The following is a 27372-nucleotide window of genomic DNA, read 5'->3' on the forward strand; positions in this document are numbered from 1 at the left end:
GAGACTCTGGAAGCCAAGAGCAGCCAGGGCTCCCAGCTGAAGGATATGGCTGAGCATGGAATGGCCCTGGGGGCATTATTCATCCATACAATCAGGGCAGTATGCAGAGGACCCCCAGCAAAGCAGGTAATGGAGCCAGGGTACAGTGGCCACTACTGGTGGAGGCTGGGTTTCCTCCTAGACTTGAGGTGCTGCTTGAAAGCTGTAGGTCATAGCAGGGTGTGGCATTCAGCTGTGCAGTGTGAAGTGCAAGAGAACCCTCAGGGTCTCAGGACACCTGGGTCCTGGGCAGATGGGCTGGTGATGGGAGGCAAAGGCAGACTGGGACTGTGGAAGCTGAATGGAGGCAGCAGCCAAAACTGCAGTTTGTTTGCTAGTGGTTCGTGCTGGCTGTATGAAGATGTCTTCCCCAGCTAGTTAGCAGCTTATTTTTCTGGAGCAGCTTTTGCCTAGGGGAAGGCTAACTGAAAGAGTCTCTGAAGCTGAGAGTGAGGCTTCAGAGATGCTGGTTTGAACTGAATTGTTGCAATCAGTGGAACTTTAAGACTAGTATCAGAATTGACTTTCTGATCTTTTCAGACTAAGAAATGGGATGGACATGAGTGATTCAATTGCAATGGGACCATTTTGATTTCACCTACACATATAGTATGTATACATTATTAACTATGACAACTTATTAACTGTTTTATGGAATTGTTTTGTGAATGCATATATGCTTTATTAACTGTGGTGACTCACAAACTGGTGTAGAAATGGAACTCTGTGTATAGAAATGAAAATGTTTTGTGTAGAAATGGAGAAATTTGTTTTTTCTACCCAGGCTTAAGATGCAGCATAAAACATTATAAAGAAAAGGGGGAGTTAATATTCCTCAGTCCCTTTAATTAAAAAAAAATTTTTTTTTTTTTGTCCTTTGAGTGGGTTAATGTTAGCCTGTGTTAATGTTTTGTTAGTAAGAAATTCGAAAAGTTCTATTAAGAAATTGCTTTTGGCCAGGTGGTGGTGGCACACACCTTTAATCCCAGCACTTGGGAGGCAGAGGCAGACAGATCTCTGTGAGTTCGAGGCCAGCCTTGTCTACATAGCAAGATCCAGGAAAGGCGCAAAGCTACACAGAGAAACCCTGTCTCAAAAAAATCAAAAAAAAAAAAAAAAAAAAAAAAAAGAAAGAAAGAAAAAGAAAAGAAATTGCTTTTGGATGTTTGCTAAAATTTGTAAAGTGTAAATAGTTCTATTAAGAGTTTACTTTTGAATATCAGTTTGTGGTAATTGTAATTATGTATAGTAATATTCATGCTAGAATTATTATTATTATTATTATTATTATTATTATTATTATTGGCTTTTTGAGACAGGGTTTCTCTGTGTAGCTTTGCGCCTTTCCTGTAACTCACTTTGGAGACCAGGCTGGCCTTGAACTCACAGAGGTCTGCCTGCCTCTGCCTCCCGAGTGCTGGGATTAAAGGCATGCACCAGCACTGCATGGCTCATGCTAGAATTATGATGTTAACCTGTTAATGGTGGTGCTAAGGAGTCCTTAGATTTGATGTGGTTGCATCAGAAGTTTATTGGTTTTTGAAAAAGGGCTTGGTGCAACTAAGACTGCTATAGATATCTTAGACATATTCAAAAAGGCCATTCCATCTTTATCATTCTCTACTCCTTTTCTAGGAGGCCTAGCAGCCATAAGGAGCAGGAGTATTGCTATAATTATTACAGCTGTTTGCAAGCTCTTTTAGAGGAAAAGTAGCTTCAGAGTTGCACATAGTTAAGCTCTGTACCCTCACTTTAAAAATTTATTTTATTAATAAAGGGGAGCCCAAATTACTCAGGGTCAGAGAATCTGAGCTTGCTTTACCCAGCAGGGCTGTATAAGAGATGATTTGGCCACAGGCAGGTTTACCAGGTGTTTGGCTGTATAGTGTGCTTTGATCTTGCAAGGGGGAGGTCTTTTGCATCTCCCCTTGGCATATTATAAAAAGCCCTTTTCAATAAAGGACAAGGCTGTTGGGTATTGACCCAACTCCTCCTGAAGCTATCCTGTGTTTTTGTCTTTCTTCTCACCATCTAGGTCTCTCTTCCTATCTGATATTTTCTTATCCCTCTCTCATCCACCTAAGAACCCTTCAAAAGGTGCGAGTAGGTCAGAGATGGACTCCCATGGACTCCCACATCCAATGTCCCTAACAACAAGGATGAGGGGAATTGCATATGCCGTCCCTCTCCCTGGCCTGGTATTCCCCCTCTCTCATCTGCTAACCATGCATTTAATATTCCATAGGTACACCTAAGAGAAAATGTTTCCTCTTTAAACTTCATCTTTAAAACTACTCGGCTGTATGTTCTACCATTAATACATACATTTGCTTCCAGCAGAAATTCTAACCATTTAAAGAGTTACAGGTTGTCATCATCTGGACCACGGACAGGCTGTCTAGCTGCAGGTCTGCATCCCACCCTCCAGCCCACCCTAATGTGTTGTCCAGCTTAGCCCTGCATCACGGCCTCCAGCCCACAAGACAGAAAATTCTACTACACTGTGTATCTCACAGAGCCTGAAACAGACTGCGCTTCCTGGTTTCCATAGCATGCCAAGCATCAAGACCCCCAGCTTCACCCCCCATGTCAGCAGGAAGTAACCATGAGAGATTTCTACATACCCCTTTTTTCTGAACTGAACTCTACAGCCCAGGGGCTGACCATATTATGCCATACTAGGTAATGATATTTTTATGATTACTCATCTGCTCCCTTTTGGAGACAGAGATATTCTAACTATATACAGCTATACCTATTAGATGGTTAAACTAATCCTCAGTCTGCCATCTATATAGACTATTGATTATAAATATATATTATAGGTACAATATTGATTAAATATCAATATTAATTAATCATTATTTATAATTTTTCAAGTCATCTCCAAATTTAAGTTTATCTACATATTCACTGTCCTAGAGAGAATGAAAACTTTCTTTTAACTAAATGAAAAAATGGGAACTGCTGTGGGCCGCAGGAATATATCATAAGAACTCAGCTGGTTATGGCAAAGTCACTACCTGAAGAGATCAGGGAATTCCTCCAGAGGAAGCCAAATCCCAAGGAGTTTTTGGTGTTACTTGGCTGTTATATATCAGCTGTATTCTGTTATGAAAATCATGTGTGCCTTCATAGTTTTCCCAATTGACTTTTCCCTAAGAAGGGCTAACAGTGTGGGCTGATCCCACTCTGGACATACACGTTCTGGGTATTTGAAAAACAGCCTCAGGAAAGGATTTCTCTGGAATCAGATATCTCCCTTGGCCACTTTCAAGGACTAGCAGTAATAACAGTCCACATGCAAGTCTCCTGTCAGGTGGATGTTAAGTAATATCTTTACACAATTTAGCTCAGACCCTCCTTTCTTACAGCGTTACTAACTTTATAGACCTCTAACTCCTCACCTAACCACTTCTAGGAATATTTAGATAACCTTCTGTGCTGACAGCTATGCTCAGCCAGAACCCCAGTTCAAGCCTCCTTGTAATTATCATCATTGGCAGCATCCGGCCAGGTCCATCCCCAGATGGAGGAAAGTACCTTATCAGAGATACCTCTGTACTCTCTAAGAACAGACTTAACCATCCAGGCTACCTGTTTGAGAAGGCCTGGCGGAAGTGACAATTAAGCTCTACTTCCTCCTTTCCCAGACCTCACCACTAGTTCCAGATCTCCCTTTAACTACCACCAGAGGCATCTAGCTGTACACAGGTTGCCTAGCGACTGAGCACACTTCCCCCCACCCTGCAGAAAAATGGCAGATAGCTTGGACAGACATGAGCCATGGGGGGGGGGGGAGACAGTTTTATTTTCTCCCATTGACCTAGCAACTTATAGATTCTTAACATTTTCTACTAATCACGTTTAAGACTATAGTTGAGCATTTAAGATCCCTTTTCTTAGTTATTACCCAAATTTAGTCTTTAGTTAATTCATTTCCCCCATTGGGGTTCCAAATGATAATTAACAGTTATTGCCCCTCTATGTGATTCTTATTACCCCTCTGTTTGACCCTGGAAGCATGGCTTTGCACTGCCAAAGGATTACTGCTTGTAAGTGTATATATACCAGGACTCCCAGGGCACAGGGACACAGAGAGGAGAAAAGAGAATGGAAGAACTAGATGGGGAAGAACTAGATTGAAGGGCTAGAAGAGAGTACTAGAGGAACAAGATGGAAGATGAGGAAGAGCCAGATGAGGAGAGAGAAGGAGATGGGAGAGAAGCTGATATGGGAAAGAACAAGATGGATGAGAACCTAGAAGGGGCAGAACTAGATGAAGGAATTATGATAGAACCTAGACAGGACAGGCAAGAAAGGAGCTAAATAGGAGGTCAGAATATAAGCTTGTAACTGACACAGAATAATAAAGTGTATGGACTAAGGAGTTTTGTGTACATAGACTCATTTCTTTTCATCAAAGATTAATTATCAGCTGGTTGTAGATTCTTCCTGGACCCTGGGAGGGGACTATCAAGGGGCTGGACCCCCATAGTCCTCATTTTGTGTGTGTGTGTGTGTGTGTGTGTGTGTGTGTGTGTGTAGTGTATTTATACTTGTGTGTCCACATCTGTGCACACAAGTACATGTATAGGCACCAAGTGTTAACATGAATTATCTTTTGCTAATTTTTCCCCACCTTTCCTTTTTAATACCCCTCACTCATCCCCAAAGCTCCCAGATTGCCTAGAATGGCTGACCTTCACACTTTGGGGATTGACCTGGGCCTCCCCTTCTGTTACAGTTTCCTCTGAGATCAAAACATTCCATCCTGCAGGAAGTTCCTTAAGCATGAAGGTAAACAACTCAAAAAGGAAGTCCCTGAAACTGACCAGATTCACTAGGCCCCACCCTACCAGAGTAAGCAATAAAAGTTGAGAGTCCCTCTCAGAAATGGAGGAAGCTGAGTTGCAAAGACATTCACAGGAGAAAAGTTGAAAGAAGATGAGACCAGACCAGCTGCCAGGAAGAGGCTCAGACCAGCTGAGTCACCTGGAAAGGACACTGCCCACCTGTTATGCTGCCTGCGGGCTGTGCAGTGTGCTCCAGGGCTCCAGGTCTGTGAGCTGACATCCGTGCTGAGGTGGGCTGTGGTGATGCAGCTGTCTTTGAGTCATTCCTGCTCCTGTCAGTAACCTCTCACCCATATTCCTGTAAGTAGCCCCAACAAAACTCATGGGTTAACCAAGGTCTGTTGTAGGTTCCCCATTTGGGGGGATTGATGTGTGTTGAGTCTCCCCAGTGAAAGTTTTGTCACATACTACTTCCACCCACACTAGCTCTGCATTTACAGGGATTCTAGAATATTCAGGGCAATCTTTGGCATTAAAACACACTTTTTAAATCCCATGTCTGTTGCTGGGTCCTAACAGCTCCTTGGGGGAGGGGGTGAGAAGGTACAGTGTCAATAACACAGACACTGGGAGTCAGGTGAAGGCAAACAGCAGACTTGTTTATTCAGTAATGGGGAAGGCCTTATATACCCTCCTCCCAGCACCAAGGCTGTGTCCTGATCTGGTGGCATTTCGTGGTCATCCCTCATTGCCTGGACATGATCAGGAACTCTGGCAGCGCCTGTTGCTGGGCCCTCATGCAGACTCCAGGTTGGCTCATAAGGAAGTACATCATGTGCATGCCTTGGCCACTGGTTTGAGCCAGTTTCCTCAACCCTATGAGCCTGTCCTACTACACATGCCCAGGCATTGTTAAGGTTTGGCTATTATTTTCAATGAAAGGCAATGGCCTCCCCTTTGGTAAGTAGGTCAAAAGGCAAAAATACATTCTAAAAATCTAGCGATCTAGCTATGACAATAGTAGATGAAGAAAGCAACCCATAGGACCCACACATCATGTCCTGTATAGTTGCCTCCAGGGTCAGGGCTAGGGGGAGTGCAGTAGACAAGAAAGTGATCTTCCACACTCATCTTGAGCCTTTCCAACAGCACCTGTTCTTGACAGCCTTGTTCTCCACCAGGTTCTATCAGTCAGAACCTCTGATCCCCAAGGGACATGGCTGGAGCTTGCTAGGAATTATCAGAGAGTGCCTAGTGGATGAAGGAGCAGTCTCAGGGGAGGCAACCAAAACTTTGGCCATCTTCTGCCATCAGGTCCCCTGGAAAATGTCTAGATCCCTTGTTGGCAGCAGAGTTTTCTTTCAAAAAGCTTACAAAGAAGAGAATTAAGGATACTTTTAGGCCTAGCCACATACTCACACTTCCAACCTTAGGTCTAGAAAGCACATCTAATCATCGGTTTCCATGAACCTTGCATGCACTCACGTGGGCACACAGCCCTTCAGGCTGGGTGGGACAGCTCCCAGGTGGAGTTGCACAGACACACCCTATGAAGTCTTTTCCCTCCCCCAGTCTTCCCTCAACAGGGAGCCCAGCAGCTGTGACCATTAATCCTTAGTGCCAACAGGAACAATTCTTCTGAGTCTAGATCCAACCTAAATCCCATGACTTTTTCTCTAAAAGCACATTTCAGACCCTCAGTTTCTAACCATGGCTTCACTCGAGACTGGGAGAGGAGCTAGAAAGAGCTGGGGCTAGTTTTATACATGCCTGGTGCTGTCATTTATTTTGGCAGATTTCTCCATCTTGGCTTGTCCACCAAAGAGGATGTTTGAATCTAACACATGGCAACATTTTCTGCTTCCTGAGTCAATGTGGAGGTGAACAAGTTACTTCTGGATTAACACCCGACAGCAAAGCTTGGCCCTAAAAAAATCTCACATAGAGTATTCTTTCCACATGTATTATGCTAGAACTGGAGTTCACAAACTTTAGAATTGCCTGAGCTGGGCATAGTGGCTCATGCCTGTAACCCAAGCATTCAATAGGCTGTAGTAGAAAGATGTCTAGTTAGAGGCCAGTGTGGGCTACCTGGCAGGACTGCCTGCCTCAAAAAACAATACAAAACAAGCTAGGTTTTTAAAACATACTTTTAGTGAGTTCTAGAACAGCCAGGGCTATATAAAAACCTTGTCTCAAAACCAAAACCAAACCAAACCAAACCAAAAAGTAACAACCAAAACCAACCCAGAATCACCTCCAGTAATAGCATGGAGCCTTAGCATAGTAGTTCTCAAAATGGGTTCCTGGGGCAACACAAGTACCAGCATCGTCATTACAGCTGTGAGAAATGGTAAAGAGGAGTGACTGGGGTGTTGGTAGGTAGCCTTGTAGGATTTGGTATTTCACAGACTGCAGAGTATCACTGAGAGAATCCTGGGATTGATGTCAAGGGTGACATGGAGTGGGGGACTTGCTCTAGAGAGTGACTGTCTCATCATCAGGCATCGAGTCTCTACCTCAGAAAGTCTTAAGAGACTATAAACACTCAGGGAATTTGAACTTCTGTGACCTATGACTGCAGGACCTCTCCTACATGGAAACCAATACATTAAATGCAGGGCCTCTGAGTTTCTGTCCCATAAAGATGGAGGAAATCTCAATCCTTGCTAAATCATGAGAAAATTGAAGAGGTCTAGAAAGTTCAGGGAAGAGTCTTCCCATCACCGTTATTCACCCTCTTTTCTAAGTTTGTGTGGTCACCTGGAGACTGCATAAAGGCTCCTGTGTCAAATGGAGCCTAAAGTTTGTAACCCACTCTTTACTCAAGTGATACTTAATCTCACCATTCACTCAGGTGACATTTGTTTTTGAAACTAGAAGATTACCTCTAGACACAGCTTATGATGCCTGTCATTTCCACACCTTTTCACCGGCTGACAACAAATAAACATAGTCAGCAACTCCACATGAATGCTGAAAAGAAAGAATGAAGGCACATGTACAACGAAGTTGCCTATGTGTCTTGTAAAAACTAAAAGTAACACCATTCATTTTTGGGTATCTATGTACTGACTATGTTACAAATAATTCATATGCAACCAGTGCAAAATATTATTAGCAAGATATTTTGTACTTTTTACATAGTAATCTTTGACATTTCAGAATTGAATATCTTTTTTTAAAAAAAGATTTTTTTTTATGTGTATGAGAGTTTTGCCTACATGTATATGTGTGTACTACATTCATGAAGTCCCATGGAGCCAGAAGAGGGTGTCAGAGCTCCTAGAACTGGAGTTAAAATGAGCTGTGAGATGCCATGTGGGTGCTGGGAACTGAACTCCAACCCTCTTCAAGAAGCAAATGTTCTTAATCACTGAGCCACCTATCCATGTCTTCACTGTATATCTTTTACTTGTAACACATCTCAGTTCAGACTAGCCGAATGTCAAGTGCTCAGGAACCACACTTGGTGGATGATAGCACCAGTGTGTGCTAGAGAGAGTAGGTAAGCACTGGTGTAGGGTCAGGTCTGATGCTGCAAGATTCCATATGCAAGATGTGTAAGGTGAGGATTTGTGCCCGAAGACTAAAACAGGTAATATAACAGTACGTGTGTACAGTGCTTACCTGGAGCAAGAACTAGTCAAGAGAGTAGCTAATAAGTCACCTCACTGAAGCAACAGTCGATAATGCAATGCTGCCACTCCATTCCATAGGGGGTCCTAACTTCCAGTCCTCCCACATCTTGCCCCAAATTCAGAGCTTTTAAGCTATGGCACATAGGGTTCCTCAGGGTAGCTTGGCTTCCGAGTAGCACTGCAGTCTCATCTATAGAGTGAAAATAAAGGTAAGTCTATACTCATACACCAAGATGCTAGTGACATGTCAGTGATGTGGAAAGCAACAGAATTAGCACATGATGTGGGAATGACACACAGGATGAACATACATGTCTCAGGAGGGAGACGGTGCCTGTGCTCAACAGAGGCATCCTGCAGTCCCCAGGAGCCAGTGACAGATAGTAAAGGAAGAAGCCTAAATCTGAAGCAAGAGAAAGAGCTGTGAGCAGGGCTTCAGTCTTCCCAACACACCCCCAGCTGTGTGTCCTACCAAGTAAGAAAGCATCACTTTCCTTTCACCACTATGATGGAGGTCATTTCATACTAGCAGTTTGGCTGGACTGACATACCTGGACAAAATCTATCACACTGTCATCCCTCGGCCCTGACCAGACAGTTATATTAATGCCACACACAGGGAAGTCTTGTGGCGAGTTCTGTGATTATAAGTCAGACATTTTGTGTTCTTTGGCAAATCTCTTACCTTCTCTGGGTTGCTCTGGATTTAAAATAAAATGTATGAATTGAGTAATCCCTTAGATTTCTTCCAGTGAGGGAACTATACATGTGCTTAATGCTTTATTTAGACACAAAAATAGAAGAATGAGCTGCTCTTAAGACATCTTTACATGGATTCAGGTCTGGTCCATAATCACCACCATGGACACCTTCTGCATCACTCCTGGTTTGAGAGCATCCTCAGATAGCACAATGGTGTTGAGCTCACAGTTCCAGGCTGGCTCTGGACCTGTCCTTCACAGTCCCAGGAAAGCACCTGTATGAACTCATAAGACATTTTTGCTCCATTCTGTGGTCATGAACTTCCACTGAAACTGATCAGTGTCTTTACATGGATATTGCTGACTCTGGTACCTTTAATACAATGAACAGTTTAATCTTTTCATAGATTAAAATGGAAATAAATAAAAATTCTTACAGATTTCTAAAGTGCTCAGATTGTCACTAAGAAAGAAATTTCCACATTTCTCTTCAAGCCCAACTTCAACTTTGCCTGTTTTCTATGCAAACATTCTTATACTTTTTATCATTAAAAGCAAGAATAATGTAGTGCTATTGCGTTTACTTGGCCTCTCCTCCTTCACTCTCAAATAAACAGTGTTTACACTACATGGGGGTCTTTTTCTTTTCTCTTTCCCTTCTTTCCTTCCTTCCTTCCTCCCTCCCTCCCTCCCTCCCTTCTTTCCTTTTTTCCTTTTTGTTGGTATGCTGAGGACCGAACCCCAGGCCTAGTGTGTACTAGACAGGTACTCTACCACTGAGCAATATTCCCTGCCTACCATTCACATTTGAATGGTTATCATGGACATGCAATGTTGATATAAGAAACTACCAATAGGACTTCTCTAGAAAGTGACATTTTGCTTGAGGTGAGGTATGGAACTCTGGCCAGGTATGGCACATACTTACCATTAGAGCACTCTCCCAGGAGGTCGAGGCAGGATGCTGGATAGTTTGAGGCCAGAACAAGTTACATGAGTGAGTTCAAGGTAAATATAGGCAACATAGTGAAATTCTCTCTCTCCCTCTCTTTCTTTCTCATACACACACACACACACACACACACACACACACACACACACACACACACAGTTCTGAAGTTAGGCAGCAAATGTCAGCTGTATGACCTTGGGCAAGTTCATACTGAAGAGCCTCAGTTTTCCCATCTGTAAAATAGGGCAAGAATTTGGTTTCTCACAAGGATGTAGTAAGGACTAGGCACTGTAGCAATGATAAGATGCTGTTGTCAGAATAAAGATAAAAATAAGGGTCTGAGGTATCAGAACAACTCAATTAAAAACAAGAGAAATTGGCCAAATCTTGGAGTTTGGATAAATAGGGAGGGATAGACAGACCAGCAGAGGGGAGTTGAAGGAGGTTATAATGGTGAGGGTCAGCAGTTTGTTGCAACTACCCAGAAATAAAATGATGCTCCCAATACCCCCAACTGAGTTGCTAATAAAGGAAACAGATCCTTTGGAAACTGTTTGTTAAGGAGGCTAAAGAGGGGTCCGAAATGACTGGTGTTTAGAAAGCTTGGAAAAATAACACAATCAGTACAGCATCTGAAAGGGGGCGCTAGTGGCAGTCAGTGTTATAAATGGTGGAAGTATGGTCTGAGCACCCATTCTCCAGCCAACCTTTACTAAATGCCAACAAGTGCAGGTCAAGTGCTGGAGGCTATAAAGATGAACGAGCGCACTCTGCTCTCTAGGGCTGGTAATGGAGACCAGTGTAACAGTAGAAAATTACAAACAACGAGATAAGCGGCTAGCAAGGATGCAACCATGTGCTGTTATAGCAGCATACAAAGAGAAGATCCTGGGGTGTGGAAAGAATTTCCTGTTCCCTTTGAATAGGAAAAAGCACTCATTGGCTCATTGGTTCACTCTGGTGAACCTCTGTGACTGTTATGTCACACTGCTATGTACACACTTGATGCCCCTGTAGGCACCTGGCCTACCACTGCCCTGAACTGCAGCTGATCAGCTCTAGGTCGGCTGTCTTTTCTGGAAACCTATCTCTATGCTCCTAGTGAGTAGGAAACATTTTATAACTGCCTAGCCCAGTGCATTAGTACCATAGTATGTTTGGGTCCTGGAGAAGTCCCACAAAAGACCACCACATACATCTATTATCAGCAGGAGTGTTTGTCACTCCATCATGCTGGGGCTGTCCGTTCCACACAATGGCAAATGGTGATGACCCCAAGAGGAGCTCACAGGCCCCGTTTAAGTACTGCTGAAGGGGAGTCCTAAGTCATCTTAGATATGACAGGCTTAAGCAAGTGGCAATCATATTAGTATGTTCTTACTGGCCAGGGCTAGTAGGGGCTGGCTAAGGCTACAGTTTTTCCCATTTGGGGGAGGACTGGACAAGTCTCAAGCTCTGTCCTTATTTGGTTATCACCTTGAACTGCTGACTGTGGCTCAGGCCTGGCCTGGCCTGATACTGCATGTACCAGGCCTCTTCATCCTTGCTATCAGGGGTGTTGGAGATTGACTGTCCCTTGTTCATGGCTCCCTCAGAAACTGCTTACTCAGTCTCAGGAAACTGATCTCTGAGATCTTGTAGCATCTGCCCTGTCCTCTCAAGTACAGTACCAAGCATGCTGTAAATCATGTTAAATAATTTAGCAGAGGGCTGGGAAGATGGTGAAATGAATAAGAGCACTCGATATACAGAAATAAGGACCCAGTTTGGATCCCCAGCACCTATGTAAAAGCGAGATGTTGTAGCACACACCTGTAACCCCAGAACTATAGAGGATGGAGATGGGAGAGTCACTGGGCCTTGCTGGCTGATGGTCTAGTCCAGATTCAGTGAGAGCCATGTCTCAAGGAGATAGAATGAAGAGTGATAGAAAAGAAACACCTGGCATCCTTTGAATTCCATACAGGCATGGGCATGTGCAATTATGCACATATACTTCACACACTATAATTTAACTAGAGACACAAGCTAACCAGGATATAGGCATCTCTCTGTTCAGAAGTCCATGATTTTCATGGACTCCCATGGACAGCACTTTGGTGTAATTCACCACTGTCCCATAAAATGTTCTGATCAGGAAACCGAGGAACAGAAAGGTTGACTTCTCTGACGTCAAAGGAAGTCCAGGCTCCTGCAGAACAGCTCTGGGCCATCCTCCTGACCTCTATACAGTCCAAAGGGTCATTGTGTGGTCAAGAAAATAGGGTGTGGTGAGTCTTGAGGGCTTACTAAAGATATGAGTTCAATTTCCTGCTTCTCTAAGCATGGTAAAGATCTGGAAAAGACCTGGAACTTTCTCTCATTGAAGACCTGACATTCTAAACCTATAAGTCCACTATCAACTGGCAAACTGACTGTGGAACATTTGCTCCCAGTGTGTATAGGTAAAAGCCATTAGCCATGACTTCACTTCCCGAGTCCTCATCATAATACTGGACTAGTATTACTAGTGTTTTCCCTTCCTTCTCTCAAGGGCAATTTCTCAGAGAATGCTTTGAAATTATAAATATTGTTGTTGTCTCTTGGTTAAAATTAATGTAGCACTTATGTTTGAGACTCTAAATATTATTCTCTATTCTCCTTTCTTCTATCCTGCCATTTCTCCCCCAGAACAATGGCAGTCACAGCATCTAAGAGGTGGTCCAGGGCTGGGGATAAGGCCAGGACAGAGTGAGTGCTTGGCACACATGAGGTCCTGGATCCAATCTCCAGCAATGAAAGAAGGAAAGGAAACATGGAGGAAGCACAAAGGGAAGGGAAAGTTCCTATCTGCAGTGGAAAGAAATAAATGGGTTCATCCCCTATCCTGCTTGATGATGGAGAATACCAAAATAAAAATGTTGCTGGGCGGTGGTGACGAACGTCTTTAATCCCAGCACCCGGGAAGCAGAGCCAGATGGATCTCTGTGAGTTTGAGGCCAGCCTGGGCTACTAAGTGAGTTCCAGGAAAGGCGCAAAGCTACACAGGGAAACCCTGTCTTGAAAAACAAAACAAAACAAAAAACCCCCAAAACAACAACAAAAACCAAAATAATGTCAAAGCTCTGTCTCAGACTTTTACATTTTCTTCCTTCAAAATATTTTTCAACACAGGCCACATCTGCCAAAAACCAGGTAAGGCTGCCCATAGACTTCTCTCTCTGTGTTCCCAGACTCATTTCTAGCATTGTAACAGAACACTAGCTACAGCCTTCCCTCACTCCTATCCACATCTCCTATGGATCCCACAAACCACCCCCTTATCACCTCCCTTATCCCCCTTTTGGCTATGTCCCAGACCCCAACTCCAGCAGGCACCCCTTGCCAATCCTAGGGCAGCTCCTCCATGAGCAACAAGTAGGCTGAAGGTGGACCCACACCTCTCCTTCTGCTCCTGAGATCCAACCCCCAAATCACATCCCCAGCTCAGTAGCAGGAAATCTTCTGTGCTCTCCTTTCTCTCTCTGACATCTCCAACAGATCACAAAGACCTTCTCCTCCAACCTTTCTTCCCCCAACTCATCCCAGTATCCCAGCCTCCAACAGAAGCAGGCATTCCCTCTAAACACACCAGCTCAACAGGCTAGGAAAACAGGCAACACACAGACATTGAAAATCTAGAGAGGAAACAGAAACCAAGGAACAAAACACCCATTCAGCAAAGACAAGACCAGAAATTAGCACATAGACCTTTAATCATTCCAAACCCAGATGCCGAAATACCAGCTTAAAAACAGAATCAACAACATCTAGGGCAATGTCTTTACTAGGGCCCAACTATTCTATCACAGCAGGCCCTGAATATTCCACCATAGCTGAAGCACAAGAAAAAGACCATAAAACCAACTGTATGAAGATGATAGAGGTCCTTAAAGAGGAAGTAAATAAATCCTTTAAATGAACCCAGGAAAACAAAAACAAACAACTGGAGGAAAGGAATAAATCCCTTAAAGAAAGCCAAGAAAAAAAAAAAACTGAAGGAAACTAATAAAACTGTTCAAGACCTGGAAATGGAAATAGAAGCAATAAAGAAAACATGAACTGAGGGAGTTCTGGAAATGAAAAATTTAGGAATTCAAACAGGAATTACAGAGGCAAGCTTCTCCCAACAGAATACGAGATGGAAAAGAGAATCTCAGTGTTGAAGATATGATAGAAGAAATGGATACATTGGTAAAACAACAACAACAACAAAAAACGTTAAATCTAAAAAACTCCTGACATAAAACATCCAGGAAATCTGGAACACCATGAAAAGACCAAACCTAAGACTAAAAGGAATAGAGGAAGAGGAAGAATATCAGCTCAAAGGCCCAGAAAAATGTTTTCAATAAAATCATAGAAGAAAAAATTTCTAACTTAAAGAAGGACATGCCTATAAAGGTACAAAGAGTTTACAGAACACCAAATAGACTGGACCAGAAAAGTCCCCTTTCCACACAATAATCAAAACACAAAACATACAGAACAAAGAAATAATATTAAAAGCTGCAAGGGAAAAAGACCAAATAATATTTAAAGCCAGACCTGTTAGAATTACACCTGACTTGTCAGTGGAGATTCTAAAATCCAGAAGGGCCTGGACAGATGTGCTGCAGATTCTAAGAGACCACAGATGCCAGCCCAGACTACTATACCCAGCACAACTTTCAATCACCGTAGAAGGATAAAATAAGACATTCCATGATAAAGTCAAATTTAAATATCTATCTACAAATCCAGCCCTACAGAAGGTGCTAGAAGGAAAATTTCAACCTAAGGAGGTTAATACACATATGAAAACACATGAAATAATCTCACACTAGCAAAATCAAAAGAAAGGACACACACACACACACACACACACACACACACACACTACCACCACCAACAACAAAGTAACAGGAATTAATAATCATTGATCATTGATATCTCTCAATATCAATGGACTCCAATCACTAAAAAAAAAAAAAAGACAAAGACCAACAGAAGATATGTGAAAACAGAATCCATCCTTCTGCTACATCCAAGAAACACACCTCAACATCAACGACAGACATTACCTCAGGGTAAAGGGTTGGAAAGAGATTTTCCAAGCAAATGGACCTAAGAAGCAAGCTGCTATAGCTAGCCATTCTATCTAACAAAATAGACTTCAAGCCAAAATTAATCAAAAGAAATATGTAAGGATATTACATACTCATCAAAGAAAAATCCACCAAGATAACATTTCAAGTCTTAACATCTATGCCCTAAACACAAGGGCACCCAAGTTTGTAAAAGAAACACTACTAAAGCTTAAATTACATATTGACCCTCACACACTGGTAGTGGGAGACTTCAATACCCACTCTCACCAATGGACAGGGCATCCAGACAAAAAAATAACAGAGAATACTAGAGCTAATAGACATTATAAACCAAATGTACTTAACAGATTTTTACACACCATTTCACCCAAACACAAAATATAACCTTCTTCTCTGAACTTCACAGAACTTTGTCCAAAATCAACCATAATCTCAGACACAAAGCAAGTCTCAACAGATACAAGAAAATTGAAATAACTGCCTACATCCTATCAGACCATCACAGATTAAAGCTGGAAATCAACAACAGAAAGCTTATACTCATTGTGGTGGTTTGGAAGAAAATAGTCCCCATAGGGACTGACATTAGTAAGAGGTGTGGCTTTCTTGGGTAGGTGTGGCCTTGTTGGAGGAAGTGTGTCACTGTGGGGGTGGGCTTTGAGGTCTCCTTTGCTCAGGCTATGGCTAGTGTGGGACACAGACTCCTTTTGCTTCCTGCAGATCAAGATGTAGAACTCTTAGCTCATTGCCCATCATTATGTCTAGCTGCATGCCACTCTCCATGGATAATGGACTAAACTTCTGAGCTGTAAGTTAGCCCCAATTAAATGTTTTCCTTTATAAGAGTTGTAGTCATGGTGTTTCTTCACAGCAATAAAAACCCTGACACACTCATGGAAAATAAACAACTCTCTACTGAATGAAAAATGGGTCAAGACATAAATAAACAAATAGATAGATAGATAGATAGATAGATAGATAGATAGATAGATAGATAGATAGATGAATAAATAAATAAAAGACATTCTAGAATTCAATGAAAATGAATACACAGCATACCCAACTTATGGAAAACAATGGAAATGGTACTAAGAGGAAACTTTATGTAGGCCTACATTAAAAAATATTGGAGAGATCTCATACTAGTAACTTAACAGCTCTAGAACAAAAAAGAAGTAATCATACCCAAGAGGAGCAGATGGCAAGGAATAATCGAAACTGAGGGCTGAAATCAACAAAATATAAACAAAGAGTCAATGAAACAAAAAGTTGGTTTTTTGAGAAAATCAACAAACCTTTGTCCAAACTAATTAAAAGGCAAAGAGAATATCCAAATTAACAAAATCAGAAATAAAAAGGGGGACATGAGCAAATCTAGAGAATCATCAGTACATACTTTAAAAACCTGTACTCAATCAAATTGTAAGAATTTTTTTTTAAAAAAATGGATAATTTTCTCGATAGATATCACTTACCAAAGTTAAATCAAGATCAGATAAGCAATTTAAATAGACCTATAACTTCTAAGGAAACAGAAGCAGTCATTAAAAGTTTCCCAACCAAAAAAAAGCCCCTGGCCAGGCAGTTTTAGCACTGAATTCTACCAGAATTTCAAAGAAAAGTTAATGCCAATACTCCTCAAATTATTCCACAAAAAAGAAACAGAAGGGACACTGCCCAACTCATAAGGCCATAGTTATCCTGATACCTAAACTTCATAAAGACATAACAAAGAAAATGAATTATAGGCCACTTTCTCTTATAAATAAAGATGCAAAAATAATACTCACAAACCAAATCCAAGAACACATCAAAAAGATGATTCACCATGATCAAGTAGGCCACATCTCAGAGATGTAGGGATGGTTCAATATATGAAAAATCAATCAATGCAATTCACCATATAAACAGACCAAAAGAAAAAAAAAATACATGATCATCTCATTAGCTGCAGAAAAGGTCTTTGACAAAATCCAACACTCCTTTATAATAAAAGACCTGGACAGATTAGGGATATAAGTGACATATCTCAACATAATAAAGGCAATTTACAGCAAGCTCATAGCCAACATCAACTTAAATAGAGAGAAACTCAAAGTAATCCCACTAAAATCAGGAACAAGACAAGGCTGTCTACTCTCACCACATCTATTCAATATAGTACTTAAAGTTCTAGCTAGAGCAATAAGACAACTAAAGGAGATCAAGGGGATACAAATTGGAAAGGAAGAAGTCAAAGTTTTGCTATTTGCTGAAAATATATTATATAAGTGACCAAAAAAACTCAACCAGGGAACTCCTACACTGATACACACCTTCAGCTAAGTGGCTGAAAATCAATATGGTGGTTTCTCAGAAAATCAGTAATCTATCTACCTCAAGACCCAGCCATACCATTCCTGGGCTGGACACAGGGCCGCTGGCCTAAAAAGAGTGCTGAATTTTTGCTGCACATGCTTAAAAATGCAGAGTGATGCTGAACTTAAAGGTTTAGATGTAGATTTTCCAGTTATTGAACACATCCAGTGAATACAGCACCTAAGATGCACCGACAAACTTACAGAGCTCATGGCTGGATTAACCTGTACATGAGCTCCCCCTGCCACATCGAGATGATCCTCACTGAAAAGAAACAAACTGTTCCAAAGCCAGAAGAGGAAGTTGTGCAGAAGAAAAGCTATCCCAGAAGAAACCAAAGAAACAAACACTTATGGCATGGGAATAAATTCAGCATAAAATAAATGCAGATAAAAGTAAAAAAAAAATGACATCATGAAATTTACAGGCAAATGGATGGAAGTATAAAAAATTATCCTGAGTGAGGTAACCCAGACCCAGAATGACAAATATGGTGTATACTCATTTATAAGGGGATATTAGCCATTACATAAATGAAAACCAAGCTATAATCTGTAGACCCAGAGATGTTAGGTAAAGAGAAGAAATCTAGAGGGATGCAGGGATCTTCTTGGGAAAGGAAAATAGACTTTATGGGCAGTTTGAGGCAGGTTGCGGGGAATGGGTGAAGGGAGAGTGTGTAGAGATAGTTGGAATGAGACATGCATTGGGGAGGTAGTGTGGAAATTTAGTACAATGGAAACTTCCTGGAATCTATGAAGGTGATCCAAACAGGGACTCCTAGTAATGGGGATATGTAGTCTTAACTGGCCATTTCTTATAGCCAAGTGAGGCTTCCAGTGGTGGGATAAGGGTGCATTTAATTGAATTGATGGCCCATGGGGGTCACATGGAAATCCCCAATCTAGGCTGTTGCTAAGACAAAAGGCTTCTCGTTGTAAACTGACAACAGACCCCATTGCTGAGGACAGCACCCACTGAACAAGAGCTGGTGCTTACATGAAGCCCTCACCCCTGCATTCTATAGTCTCTTTGGTGCAGAAAGGTACTCTGCAGCCTATGAAAAGAGAAATGTGGACACAAAACCTTTGTGTAGTCTGAAGGTTTCTTTGGTCCTGCCCAGCTCCACAGTCCTGCAACCACTTATAAAATAATCACTTGGGATGGAGATTTAGCTCAGTGGTAGAGTGCTTGCCTAGCAAGCGCAAGGCCCTGGGTTCGATCCTCAGCTCAAAAAAACAAAACAAAACAAAACAAAAAACAACGAAAAGAAAAGAAAAAAAATCACTTAGAGGCTTAATATTATTTAAAAATTATATAGTCTATGGCAGGCCTCTTGCCAGCTAGCTCTTATATCTTATATTAACCCATTTCTATTAATCTATGTCTTGCCACATGTTCCGTGGCTTACTGGTCTGCATGTTGTTCCTTGGCAGCAGGCTAGAGTCTCTCTCTGTGGATTTGCCACCTGCCTCTACACTGCCTTGCCATACAATGGGAACAACATATATTCACAGCGTACAGAAAGACATCCCTCTAGCACCTTTGACCTACAATCTGTCCTGCAAAATATGCCAGGGCAATTGTGGCATAGAGTAGCCAACCAATGTCTGACTTGATCTAAGGCCCACTCCATGAGAAGGAACCCAAACCTGACATTGCTTGGGTAACCAAGAACCAGAGACTAATCCAGAGATCTAGGGTAAAACCAAACACTATTGGTCAAAAACAAAACAAAAACAAAAACAAAACCCAAAAAAACAAGAAACAAAAACAAACAAAATCCACACAAAAAAAACCCTAGTAATATTCTGCTATACTCATAGACCAGTGCCACATTCAGTCATCATCAGAGAGACTTCCTCCAGCAGCATTTGGGAACAGATGCAGAGACCCACAGCCAGACATATGTGGACCATGAAATCCCTCCCTCAGAGCTCGGAGAATCCCACTGAAGAGAAGGCTGAAGATGGAGGACACTAGGAGAACAATGCCCTACGAATCAACTAAGCAGGGTGCATATGACCTAAAAGAGGCTGAAGGAATAAGCACAGGGACTACAAGAGTCTGCTCCAGGTCTTCTGTGTAAAATAGTTATAATAATAGCTATTAGCTTAGTATTTTTATGGGACGCCTGACTGTGAGAATGAGTGGATCTCCAACCCTTGTGCCTGCTCTTCGGACTCTTTTCTTCCTGTTGGATTTCTTTGTCCAACTTTGTCACAATAGTTTTTGCTTAATTTTATTATATTTTATTTTGTCATGTTTGGTTGTTATCTCTTAGAAGCCTGTTAGTTGTCCTTAGTCATAATAAAAGATAAATTAGATATAAAACTTTAGACTTACAAAGATAGGATATAAAATTTTCTTTAATTTTGCAAAATACAAATAGACTAGATATTGTAACTGTAATTCTTGCTTGATAACTGTTTTGTTATATGTAATTTTACTATGTTAAAGTTAAAACCTTCCTTTCTGATTAGACAGAGAAGGGGAAGTGCTGTGGGATGTCTTTCTGTATGCTGTGAATATGTGTGGTTCCCATTGGATAATAAATAAAACTGTTTTGGCCTATAGCAAGAAAGCTTACAGCCAGGCAGGAAATCCAAGCAGAGATACAGAGAGAAGATGGGTGGAGTTGAGAGAGACACCAGCCACCATCTAAGAAGCAACAAGATGCCAGCAGACTGGTAATGCCACAGCCACGTGGCAATACATAAATAAAAATGGGTTAATTTAAGATGAAAGAGTTAGCTAGCCAGAAACTGAAGCCATAAGCCATAAAGTTCGTAATTAATATAAACCTTGGAGTGATTGTTTTATAAGTGTCTTTGGGGTCACGGGGCCAGGCGGAACTGAGAAACATTCCGGCTACACTTTTCTAATGAGACAGAAAGGAAGTAGATCCAGAGGGGAGGGAAGATAGCGAGGAACTGGATGGGGTAGTGGGAAACTATAACCAGGATAGTATGAGAAAAGAATCTATCTTTCAATAAAGGGAAAAAGCAAAATGTTTCTTTGTGATGTTGTTCTTTTCTTGACAGGGTTTCATTATGTAGCTCTACCTCTCCTGGAATTCACTCAGTACACCAGGCTGGCCTTGAACTCACGGAGATCCACCTGCCTCTGCCTCTAAATGCTGGGATTAAAGGTGTGTGCCACCACTGCCTGGCTGTAAAATATTTTTCAAGGCATCTATGAAAAGCAAACTCCAAACAGTTCTCTGGTTCCCTTTCATAGGCTGTCTCCACAGGACAGATTGCTCCTTTTTGTTTTATGACCCTCAACTCCAGACCATAGTGACCCCAAACCAGCCTCGGGTCTGCTATATCACAATTCTCCAGCACGCAGGCAGGCTTCCTTGTCCAACGGGTGTGCAGCAGGTGGAGGGAGTCTCTGGGCAGTGCCTCAGCATCCTGTAATGTTGCATCTGCCTCTGCTGCCAGCATCTCAGGTCTTTGAATTCCATGGGTCCTCTGAGCACATCACTCGCTCATTAGGATGCCCATCTTCACAAGCTTGCTACACACATACATACACAATCAGAAAATTAGGAGAAACTGCAGACTCCCCACAGCTGCCCTATGTTCACACCAGAGTATCAACCTTGAGGCTGTCTTCACAAACCATGCCAGCAACACTGCCTTAGCGCCATCTTTGCCATGCCTCCTGTGGGTTTGCTCACAAGGTGAAGGAGTGCAGTACCCTCCAGTCAGCACACCTGGAGTTCCTTCCATGGCCCAACTCACACGTGTACTGAAGGAGCTACATTGAAGCAAGAAAATATTACACCCAATTCAAATAGAGCAGTGCTAACCTGTGCTGTTTTTCTGTTAGGCACAAAGAAATAAGGCTTGAAATAAAGACAGAGGGAGGTCCCAAGTTAAGACTTACTTCATATAGCCCAATTATTTAAAGGTATATATGGTATGCAAACTGTTTTTTTCAAATTCTCCTGAGATTTCTGTCTTTGATCCATTCATTAACTGTATTTTTTTGGAGACAAGGTCCCACTCACTATATAGACTAGGCTGGCCTGGAAATTTTTGATCCTCCTGTCTCAGCCTCCCAAATGCTATCTATGATTATAGACAAAATCCAATACACACACAGCAGGTTTTGTTGATTTTTAAAGCTTTTTTCTTTTTCTTTCTTAAAAATTTTTTTGTGCACGCGCACGTGTGTGTGTGTGTGTGTGTGTGTGTGTGTGTGTGTGTGTGTGTCATTTGTGAAACTTGGGATGGTTAGGTAACTGATTAAGCATTATTTCTGGGTGTCCGGGACAAGGATTGGGAGAAGTGACTTTTAATGGTGGTCCGAGAAAGCAGTGGCCCACCCTTGTGTAGGCAGGCATTATCCAAGCCCAGGTTACTAAGATCTGAGTAAAGAAGACAGCTGGATGCGCTGACTGCTGGGGCACTAGTCCATGTTAGAAACATCTGTGTCATTCAATTCCAGTTCTTAAGCTTTCTTACAACTGCAGCATGGCAATTTCTCAGCTTCTACAATTGTGACAGTCACTAGCTTACAGTAAACCCTAAAGTCTGTATCATGTGGGTGTATTTCTATCATTGGTTTTGTGTCCCTGGAAAATCCTAATACATCACATGAACTGTTTTAAGTTTTTGTTTTTTTTTTCTTCCAGACAGGGTTTCTCTATGCTGTCCTGGAACTCGCTCTGTAGACTAAGCTGGCCTTGAACTCAGAGATCCACCTGCCTCTGTCTCTGAGAGCTAGGATTAAAGGTGCGCATCACCACTGCCTGGCAATTTCAAGTATCTTTTAAAGATTCATTTACGTATGTATCTGTATGGACATGTGGGGGAGGGGATGTGTGGGTGTCTGTGTACACACGGAGGCCAGAAGAGGGCATTAGGTGTTCTTGCCTCTCTCCACCTTTCCTGTGGAAAAGCAGTAGCTGGCCCTGCTTCTTTACTGACGCCCAGTCCTCTGTCCTTGCCTGTCCATAGCACCTGAAGAATCACTCATGCCTGTATCCGAGAAAACTGATGAAGACAGTAAACACTGAAGAGAGGAAAGGCAGTCCACATTTGAACAGCTCTCCCAGCTGGTTCTCTAGCCAACCTTTCTTTTCTAAGTGGTTACTAATCTTCAGGTCACACTAACCTACTCCTCCATTGCATTTTCTGCACTGACTGAGGAATTCTGTTCAATGTCTTGTAAGCTCAAACCCAGCAGCTCATGCATACAAAAGAAGCACCCAGCCAAATGAGATGCACTTAAATATTTTAAACATACACATTTCACCTTTTCTTCTCACATGGAAGTGAACAGAGCATTGGACCAGGGCTGTTCATATGTTTTGATGAAAAATTTTCTGTTTTAAATGTTTCCTGAGTGTTGTGCTAAACTGGAGAGAGAGAGAGAGAGAGAGAGAGAGAGAGAGAGAGAGAGAGAGAGAGAGAGAGAGAGAGAAACTGAGAAACTTTAAAACACCCAAGACAAGATGTACTTAACATGGAACACAACATGGCCTAGCTGAAGATGGCTGTACTACTGAAAACACATGGTCAGGGTTCTAAGAGCAGTACACTCACTTGGTATAGGCATTATGACAAGGAATGGGGGAGCTGGGTAAAGCAGGGGTCACATGACAAGATGTATGAGTCACTCTTTCACAATGACACTAGAGAAATCAACTTAACAAGACAACTTACTTTTCTCCAGCTTTTCCTGCTCATGATCAGGTGGCTCTGTCACTTTGTTTGTGATGGGACAGAACATCCCAGCAGGGAAATGTGAGGAAACAAAGCTACTCACCTTGTGGTGCCCAAGAAACAGCAAAATAAGGGAAAGGGAGGAATTCTAATACAGCCCCCCAAAACCATGCCCCATGACTAAAAGCCTACTAGGCTCCACCTTCTAAAAAAGTCCCCACCCCTTTCAACAGAAAGCTGGTGAGCACACCTTTCTCCTGTAGCCTTTGGTGGACATTTATGGTTTGAAGAGCATCTGACTGTTCCAGTTGTTCTTGAACATCTGAGTGGAAGAATCTGTCTTATGGACCACCAATGGAGCTGGACTTGGGCTGGGGAGAGGAGGCAGATACATTCTCAGGCCTGATGATGCACAGCCTTGGGTGTGGAGACACAGCTAAGGACAGCTAAGAAACAAGACTGCTGAGTACTAACTAAAACTAGAGAGATTCTGGAGGGAAAACAAAAAACAAATTTTAAGAGATGGACATTTCAAAAACTATCAGTCAGCAAACAGTGCCTGTAGACACAAGCCAGGGGGTGGCTTTCTTCTCCTTTGGCCTGGTGTGGTGTCACCTCACAGATTTGTAGTGATAAATCACTATTAGCATCATCTTTAAATGTGGAGAACAGTAACCTATGTATTCATCTTGGTGATAAGTTTTGAATCCCTGGTTATTGGGTATCCGTTGCTGCTGCTGCTGCTGCTGCTGCTGCTGCTGCTATAATAATCCAACCAAAGTGAATTGATAAATCCAGGTTTAGTAAACAGAGCAAAGGAACTCCTGGGTGACCCTGGAAAGGCAAGAGAGGAATCACATTGCAAATATGGCTAAACAGGTCTTGTAGCCTGTAGGCATGGTCTTGAGCAGGCCCAGGGAGGGGTTGACTTTTGGCGGGCTTTCTGGTGTGTGTGTAGGGGGTCAGGATCTGGGGAGAGAGGTGGGCTTCCAAATAATCATCCCAGACTCTTTGGGTATATGGATGCCAGGGGCTCAGGTGGAGCTTCCACCAGAACACTTGGGATTCTATATTCCATGAACAGGAGGAAAGAAAACTGATTTACTGATAGAAATGAAGGGACCCAGCATTCAAGTGTAGGATCAAATAATACGTTTTTTTCTGGCTGCAACGACTCTCAGGTTTCTTCATCTGAAAAAAGGTTTACTTAGGGACCATGAAGGGAGAATGCAGGATTAATTCTGCTGCCTGACATCAGAGGGGATGTGTGTAGAGTTGATCTCTGTGTGACTCCTCTGAGGTGCTGGGAAAACTCTCAGAAATCTCTGCACCTATGTTAGAGTGCCAGAGGAAAAGATCTCATGGTCAGGAGGAAACAAGCAAATTGTAAAGTCCAGCCCTAATGATTGCACCATTTTGAATGAGTTTGTGCATTCTCCAGGTAAAGATAAATGCAAGGGGTTTTAGATGCAAGCCATAGAAACCTAATGCATAGATTGTTCTGATGTTACACAACCCATACCTTTGAAACACATTACACGAAGCACATCATGTTGTAGACTGAAGGTTCCAAGATCATCCACCAAGATCTATTAGGCTTTGCTGTTTTCATGTTCTGTGTTTCCACTGAAATCTAGAAATGAATTAGCTAGGAATTCTGTAAATTAATCTGACAAGAAACAGCCACCACAATTTGTCTTTGGTCTGATTTAAGTAACTAAGACATTAAGGACACACGTCTCTCAAAGTCAGTCTTAAAGAAAGGATTCCCTTTCCAAGGCAATAAAAATCTCAAGCATTCTGCTTCTATATGCTTCATGGAGGACTGTTAAGGGCATCCATAATGCAAAAGATATAGTTAAGACCTAGCTGATTTTGTGATAAATGGGTTAGGCCATAATACTCACGTGGCCCAACACCACCCACCTGTGTGGGTATTTTCTAAATGAAATCAACACTTTAAAGATTGAACCAAACAGTACACCCTTCATCTTGCAGCTGGGCCTCATCTAGCTAGTTGATGTTTTAAGAGAAAGACTGACCTCCTTAGAGGAAGAGGGGGATTTAGCAGCAGAATTCAAGTACAAACCGCATCTATCCTGCTGCAGACCCACCCGGCAAGTTCTGGACTTGACAATTCCTCACATAGCTATCTCTGCATACACACCATCAGCTGTTTCCATGGAGAAGCATGACTGATACACACGTGGTGGTATAACCAACCTTTGCCAGCATTCCTGGTTTTCTGAGTACATGAAAGGATTACTCTTTACTGGAAAAACTATGGCCATGTAACTTGCTTGGTTAATGTAAGTGGAAATGAGTAGCATCAAGTCTAAATACAAGAGCTAGGGAATGATTTTTTTCTACTCTCCTGTGAGCACAAGGGGAGAAGCTTAACCTATTGGCTCCTGAAGTATGGCTTGTTTCAAACCTTTAGGATTTGGAGATTGTCTATGATACATCAGGTGAGAGGGAGAGCTGTCTTGTCCTGTCATTTACTCAACAGTTACACACAGCAAATTCTTAGTTTTTCCTTTATTGTTGGCATTTCAATGGGGCTTCTGATATAAACAGTGAATAGTGATTTGGACTAATGTATGCAATTTGTGGTCATAAACTTGTTTCTTTGAAATTTTATGTAGGCTTTCAAAAACTGACTTCTCCTTTACCCTATTATATTTTGCCAAACACACCAGCATCATTTCCATTAGGAGGCTTGTAATGAATGGAGTCTACACGGACTTAACCATTTTTGTAAAGTGGGCCCTGAAAACTACTCTATCTCAATTGTTCAAATGTTGTATGATTTTTATAAAGCTCTAGAATATGTTTACACTTCTGTCTGCTGTATAGCTTTCAAACTACTACCAAGAAAATAAAATCCTTCAATACTACAGATGATGGTATTCAAACTGGAAAGAAAAATACAGCATGACAATTTAGTTAAATCAAAAATTCTGGCTTTTGCTAGATAGAAAGGGATGTGTAAAAACAGGAAGTGAAACCAATAGTTCCATGAAGAAACAGATAGATGGAAATAATCAGACCTCAAAGTTCTCCAGTTCCAAGTTTATATGAAGTTGTAAGATATGAACATAGTTGTGATAATCAAACCCACTTATGAATTACCAAGTTTCTGGCCCATCTGAAAAGACAGCATGGCATACTTTGTCCCATAAATAGCCATACTTGTAAGTGAACCTCCATCGTCCATGGGGGCAATGTCTCATTTACTCTTCTAGTCCACAGAAGGGTAATATAATAGAGCTTGTCCACACCTACCATTCAATAGGTGCTGATTACCAACATCCTTTCTTCAAACCCCTCCCCTGGTCACCTCCCCTAACTTTTTAAGAAAGTAAGCAGGCAGAGAGGAACATAGAAGGCACCACTTGGGGCTATCTCTTGCCTCAGCAAGAGAGATGCGTACTGTCCATCCTGCCCCTTCTGAGGCAAGTGGACTTCAGTAGTAACAGCTGGTTGGTCAATGGAAACACTCATGGCTGCTCTGCCACATATGGTTGAACAGGCAGCAGCTACTGGGATGAAAAACCATTGCTGGATTTTCAGATCAGAGCACAGCTGACCTTGTACTCAGCAGCCTAGTTCATTAGTGGGCAGGAGCCATCTACTAGAATTGGATGGGTGCTGCAGGACCCTCTTGAAGATCAGGGGAGGGAAAAACTGTACTTCACCTTCCTTTCACAATGATTTGTTTTGGGGCAAGAAAAACAAACCAACCCCAATAACTACTGCAGATGTGGCTCCACGGCCACAGCATGTTGAGACTGTTCCACACGAGAAGCCAAACCTCTGGAGCACCATCTTCTGTCAAGTCAGTCCAAAGACGGGCATGTCACTCTGGAGTGAGGGAATCCTGCAGACTGGGTCCTTGGCCTGGAATGCTGTCACCAAGAGCCACTGTGATTATCAAACAATTTTCCCACAGAGCTTATTTCTAATGAAGCAGATTATACCTTCCAGGGTAATAAGCCTCACACACAAATCGATGCTGCCGTTTCCAGACCTTAAGGAAATCCCTCAAGTGTTTGTCACTATTTGTCACTTAATTAGGAACTCCTAGCATGCATTACAT

General features: G+C 42.1%; 1 protein-coding gene across 1 annotated transcript in view; it reads right to left on the reverse strand.

The window, feature by feature from the left end:
• The window catches only part of Reeld1 (reeler domain containing 1), a 43327-nt gene extending 16837 nt beyond the window's left edge, over positions 1–26490 (reverse strand). Inside the window, 1 exon segment of the mRNA XM_036187568.1 lies at positions 26406–26490. Coding sequence (XP_036043461.1) covers positions 26406–26490 — 85 coding nt within the window.
• Between the last annotated feature and the right edge of the window lie 882 nt (positions 26491–27372).

This window comes from Onychomys torridus, chromosome 5 (assembly GCF_903995425.1).
Source record: "Onychomys torridus chromosome 5, mOncTor1.1, whole genome shotgun sequence".
Taxonomy (NCBI): domain Eukaryota; kingdom Metazoa; phylum Chordata; class Mammalia; order Rodentia; family Cricetidae; genus Onychomys; species Onychomys torridus.